The 6,088-nt window shown below is 43.3% G+C and overlaps 1 protein-coding gene across 1 annotated transcript in view; it reads right to left on the bottom strand.

Moving 5' to 3' along the window:
• Positions 1 to 5,223, bottom strand: part of MRPL1 (mitochondrial ribosomal protein L1) — a 32,099-nt gene extending 26,876 nt beyond the window's left edge. The window contains exons 1-4 of the mRNA XM_019556388.1: positions 5,071 to 5,223; positions 3,278 to 3,389; positions 1,906 to 2,143; positions 462 to 545 (exon numbers count right to left, since the gene is read on the bottom strand). Coding sequence (XP_019411933.1) covers positions 462 to 545; positions 1,906 to 2,143; positions 3,278 to 3,389; positions 5,071 to 5,104 — 468 coding nt within the window. The 5' untranslated portion in view covers positions 5,105 to 5,223. The remainder of the gene's footprint in view (positions 1 to 461; positions 546 to 1,905; positions 2,144 to 3,277; positions 3,390 to 5,070) is intronic.
• Between the last annotated feature and the right edge of the window lie 865 nt (positions 5,224 to 6,088).

A 6,088-nucleotide genomic window follows, 5' to 3' on the forward strand; every position in this document is an offset into this window, starting at 1 on the left:
GTGGAAAGACAAGAGACAAAAGAATGCTGGAAGTACTTTGGGTAAAAAGGGACTGTCAGTGTATTTGGCATATGTCTACTACATTAGAATAAGATTGGGAGAAAGCTACTAAATATAACCCGATAGGAAATGCTAATGATACCTCTTGTAGACTGTATTATGCATGCCTCTGAAGGAGCTTGTCGTTTACAAAAATATATTAAATCTCCCACTTGGCGTTATAGGCAACTGCTGTTCAGTAGATATTCTGCCTTGAATTTATACTATTAAATAAAATGGAGAAACCCAAGAAAGAACACAGTTATTTATTAATTATTCAAGATTTGAATTGCTTTTGAAACTGTGAAGCACTTGGGCATCCTTCAGGATGAAGGGTGGGACACAAATATGAAAGGAAACCGTAAAATAGAAGTGTTTTTAAATGCATTATAAAACAGCTTCAATAATGTATGTTTACTCACCTCTGTAAACACCAAAACTTTATTAATTTCCTCTACAAAAGGATGGGGAAAACAAATGGTGCTCACAAACGGTTCCACTTTTTTCTAGTAAATATAAAAGAAAAATAGTCAAACATGATGAAGCATAAATACATGTACTTGACATACGCATACCTGTTAAGGGCATAATTCACTTACCTGCACAACAGAATGCTAGTTCCAATTTGTTGTCTATTGCTTACAGTAGTAGGGGCCAATCTTTCTGGCAGGCAAACAAAGCAAGCCCTGCAAACTCCCTAAGTACACACTGATTTCATTCTTGTACCCAACTGGCTGCTCTGCTTTCTCCTCTCTACCCAATCTCCTGCTCTGCTTTCTGTTCCCAGCATCCGTCTGCTGCTGTGTTCCCTGCTCCCTCCCTTTAACTCCATAAAATCTATTTAATGGCATAACAACTGGTGCCAGAAATGGTGAAGAGGAAATGGCTGTCAAAGAGCTGCCCTCAGAAGCCTTAAAACTGATGGGAAAAGTCCATTTCAGGGTTGATGTCTTTTGTCACTTTCAAGGCTTGTAAGGGCAGCCCCAAAACCAAGTCTTAGTAGTCTTTAAACAAGAGAAGAGATAGTCAGTTTCAGGGTTGCCAATACCATAGCATACCAACGTGCCCAGAACGAGCATTAAGTTTGGATATGTGCATACTCCAAGTAAGAGCATAGCTTTTTCTGTCCTGAGCCCATATACTAAATATGAAGTACAGTGTACTGAAGTATGAGAACTGAGTCTTGATACACTTCTAAATTTTTCTCCTTCTACTTCATGTCCTCAGCAAAGCAGGAATGTCTTTTGCCATTTCTGGCAGCACTAAGGAAAAGCAGAGCAAGTAGAAGTAAAAACATACTATATCCATTCTGAGAGCATAAGGGTGGGAAATACAAATAGGAGGGGAAAATTAAAAAAAGTCTTTACTCTTCTCATGAGGAAATTCACTTGGCAGTGATAGTTCTTGGGTTCCTATTAAATAGGGAACTTCCCTAGCAGCAATGTAAGGAACATAGACTGAGAATGCAAGACTTTCACACTCTGGTGGCAGCTTTTAAAACTGCATATCTTTTAAAGACGACAACATGCAAACAGATCAAACCTATTTTGATCACGTTTACCCCTTGAATCAGTGCTTCAGCTATGCAGGAGTTCTGCTGTTAATATGTACAACAAAAATTATTGATAATCAGAGTAAAAAACACATTCAGATACTGAATTTGAACAGTACCATATACAGAGATCTGGAAAAGCATAGTAGAATACACTCGGTGTAAGTAAGAGGCTGAGTGTCAAAGAGCTTTGGAGAAGAAGCCAAAGCAAGACCACTGAAGGTTCTCCATCACTTTTCATCTTCTCCCGTACACTTAACAAAAGCAGTTCCTTAAAACGTCACACTAAAAATCTGTAACTACTTTGCACATACCTTCTTTTCCTGTGTCATATCCAGGGTTATATTAACATATATGTATTGTTTTGGATTAGTGAAGTCCAATTCCTGAAACTTCCTCAGCATGTCCAGAGCCACCTCTACCTCATACATTGGCCTTTTATACAACCATACTAAATACACATCATCCACTGGCCTGCAAGTATTCTCTCTCTTTGCCGTTTCTGTTCCAGAGTTTTTCCATGTGGCCTCCTTTGCTGTTTTTTTTGCAGATCTTTTGCAAACAAAAATGATACATATAAAATCATCAACTGAGATGTAGAGCAGAGACTAATACAATTTCAGCCAAACTCAGCTTTGTAAGCTCAAAATAAAAGCACAGAATTGCACGTGAAAAGCAACTCATGAAGTAACAAGCAGGCCATCAGAACTGCACTGGATTTCCCAAAGACCAAAAGAATAAGCACAAGAGGAAAGATGTAATCAGAACCAAAACAAAAATTCCCAAGCCACCAACAAAACTCAATCTTTCACGTAAGACTCAATAAAGAGTTTAATGTCCAAGTTAAAAGACACCTGAGAGCTGATATTTGTACATATAATCTTGGTAATGACAAAGTCTACATATTCTTATAAATCTGACATGTTTCATCACTTCCTATTTGCACATTGCTTAACAGCTTAGACTCCAACCTGGCAATCAGCTTATTGCAGGGAGACTAAAGTGCCTCATGATGACATTACTTTGAGACAGGCAAAGTAAAGTGTGTAAAGAATGACATAGGAGTATACATTAAACAGCTATACAGTACTTCCATCTGAACATTTTACCTATAATGTTTACAATTAACCACTAACTTTATTATACTCAAAAGCCATCACAAGTACTTGAACAGTACTTTGTATGTAAAGTTCAACTGTTCTGCTTGTTTAGCTAATTTCCTCTCTCCTTTGTCTATGTGAATTTTTCACCTAGGAACAGAGAGACACTTGTTTCTGTTGTTTTATAAGGAGCAACTGTAAAAGCCACAGAAATTGGCAGTAAAAGCAACCAACAGGCTTTCTTGGAGATTCTTACTGGTTATTTTGTTTTTAAAAACTTTTGTATTTGTTTCTGCTGTCAAATGCTTTTATAGTATTTATATCTGTAAATTTTAAGATACATATTACAACTATGCCAGAGCAGTTATCTTTCTGTAACTGTTTCACCAATAGACGGCCACCTCCTTTCCCACTAGCAACCTCGGGGGAAGTAGCAGTCATAGCTCCAAAAAAGCCATTTACACCAATATTCAAAGCACTTACAATGATAGTAATTCAGCTCTAATAAGCTACAAGTGTAAGAGTCATTTGAATAATCTAAACCTATAAAAACAAACAGGCTCCTAAAAATAAAGCACAATCTCACTTTGTGGCAGCTGCATAGGGTCTACTGGACTGCTGTATGTTTATAGAACAGGAAACCGCTGAGACACGTTGATCGATCCTGGGAAATACATAGCGACGACATTGAGCCAAAACTGTTAAAAACAGGGAAAAAATAAAAGTTAATAAAAATTATGATAATAAATTCTCATCAGTTAAAAAAGGTAGGCTTTTGCTCCTTTCATTAGATATATTTTGACCCAATTTGTGAAGGCATTTTTACAGCTTTTCTTCTCTTGCCCATCTCTCCATAATAAAGAAATAGTCCCCAGTCCTCACTGGTCCCTGGGCACCAATACTAAGCAAAGGGATTACTTTCAGCAAGGGACTGGACTAGGTGACTTCCTGAGGTCCCATCCAGCTCTATTATTCTATGACTAAGTGACACAGGGTAAGCAACGTCATACTTTGCAGCCCTCATCAATCACAGTTTTAACCTTGTTGCTTTTGGCCACAAAAATTAAATTACGTCAGAGTGTCTCATAAAGGATAAGTTGTCCTTGATTAAGGTGGTATGGGCCTTCGCTCTGGCATCTAAACTCTTTCATGGAAAGGAGACACAATGTAGGATTAATACCAAAAAGTCCCTCCCACGCTTAGTCTTTCCCAATCCACAGAGCAGAATTTTCCTGACAGTAGTTTCCATGACATTTCTCAACATGGTTGTACAAGATTTTTCAAACCATGTGCTTTCTGCTGTCCCAGTCAGCCACCCCACAGAGGAAAAACAACCTGAAGTCTTACACAAAGACATAGCTCTGAGTCCCTGTACATTGCAGGGGACAGGGGAGGGGGATGATTCACAGATTGCAAGGCTGGAAGGGACCTTGGAAGATCATCAGGTCCAGTCCCCTGCACAGGCAGGAAAGACAGCTGCGGTCAGGTGACCCCAGCAGGGTGACTGTCCAGTTGTTGTCTCCCAGTCTTTAACCAGGTGAGCCCAAATGACACAGGGTAAACTGTTTCTGAAGGGGAAAGTGTCCTTGTCCCCCTCCAGAAGCCTGGCTGCTCTACAGAGACACATAGATACCTCCCCACAAAAGAAATGCCTGCCCAGAAGAGTCTTCCATCTTTCCAGTCTTCTGTGAGATACGAGACATCATAACATGAAGGAAATATGATTCTACATCCTGCATGCCACCAGACAACTTGGAAGTAAAAGGACTTTTTAATCTTTCTCTGGGCCTAACCTGGACAAAATGAGCTATTCCAAACAGGAGATTTTACCACACCTCCTGAACAATACTAATTTTCATTTCTACCTAGGAAAACTTTGACAAGTACCCAGAAGCTTGAAAAAAAAAAAAAAAATAGTCTGCTTGCAAATATTTAGTTTGGTCTAATAAAAGAGATCACCTCTTCTATAAGTTTTAATTACTACAGAAAAGTTGGCACCTGGTTATTAGATCACATCAGCAGTCACAGGACAAGACTCTGACAGACAGCATTCAAGTCTCACCCCAGTACAGACCCCAGGGCTAATTACTAGTTTTTCCCCAGCCTCATCTGGCCCGGGACAAGTTGCTGTAGGAGGGGACTAAGCCTTACAGCCCTCCTCCCCCCCACAGCGCGAGCGCCCCGCGCCCACCGGTTCCAAGCTGCCCGCGGGCGGGGGGAGTAGAGAACAGAAGGAAGAGCGGACGCCAACTGACAGGATCAAGGAGCAGAACAAACCCCTCCCGGCCCCGGGAGAGGCGGGGGACCCTCGAGCCCCAGTATCGGCGCCTCCTGGTAGGAGGAAAAGGAGGAACGGGCGCTTGCCCCTCCCGCACGCACCTCTCCTCAAGCAGCAGCTCACGGACACCGCCATGCTGTCAAGCTGCACTTCGTGCGGCGCTCAAATAGCTCCAGACACCCGCGCACAGAGAGAAAGGAAGGTTCCGTGAGCCAAGAAGAAACCGGAAACTTCCGGGTGTCGCACTCCTTTCCGCTGGCGTCATCAGCTGGCCCCTCTGGGCAGGGCCATTGGGGGTATGGTACGCATGCGTCTCCTTCGGGGCTGAGGTGGTTCTGCGGCTCGGGTTGTACCTGCTGCACTTGCGTTGGGGTGGGCGGGGATCCGCCCTCTGCTACTTTTACGGGTGTTTTATCAAGGGATCAAATGCACGCAGAACTATTAACATGCAAGCCCCCTGCAGACGGGGTAGCTACCCTGCTGTGGGGGACCCTCAGTCCCGGCAAAGTGTGCTGGTCCTAGGGCAGGGAGTCTCAGCCAGGGGGTCGCAGCACCCAGGGTGCCCCACAATATCAGCACTGGGAAGTGTGCAAACACTGTGCAAGATCAACCCAGAGATTTGAAGTAGGGAGCTACAGGGGTGGCCTGAGGCCTTCGTGGCAGAAATGCTGCTCTGTTATTTTTCTGCTTTCAGAAGAAGAGTGAAAACTAAGCTGGCGTTTTCCACGGGACACCTCCAGTCTATTCAGGGGTGTCACAAGTCTCAAAAGGGGCAAGAAGCTCTGACCTTGGGGAAGCATTGCACCAGTGTCTACTGTAGGGCTTTTCAGTGTTCCCCTACAGGCTGTGAGATTGTCTCTGTAACTCCCAGACAAACATCCAGCCCACAGAGCTGTTCTATCTGGTTTGCTAGAATGTCTGGGGAGGTGCTTCCTGCAGGGCCCTGGCAGCATGGCAGTTGGCGGCAGGAGGGTGAATGAGGGCTAACGTGACTCTGGTGGTCCTCCCACTGCTTTCAGTTCTGCGCAGCTGTGGTTCTACTTCCCTGGCTGCTGGTTCCTGTTGTATGCCCTGTGCAGGAACTGGAGTCATGGCTACTGCTGTGGCACAGGGCATGCA

The sequence above is a fragment of the Crocodylus porosus genome, unplaced genomic scaffold (genome assembly GCF_001723895.1).
Source record: "Crocodylus porosus isolate Cpor-Errol unplaced genomic scaffold, CroPor_comp1, whole genome shotgun sequence".
NCBI lineage: Eukaryota > Metazoa > Chordata > Crocodylia > Crocodylidae > Crocodylus > Crocodylus porosus.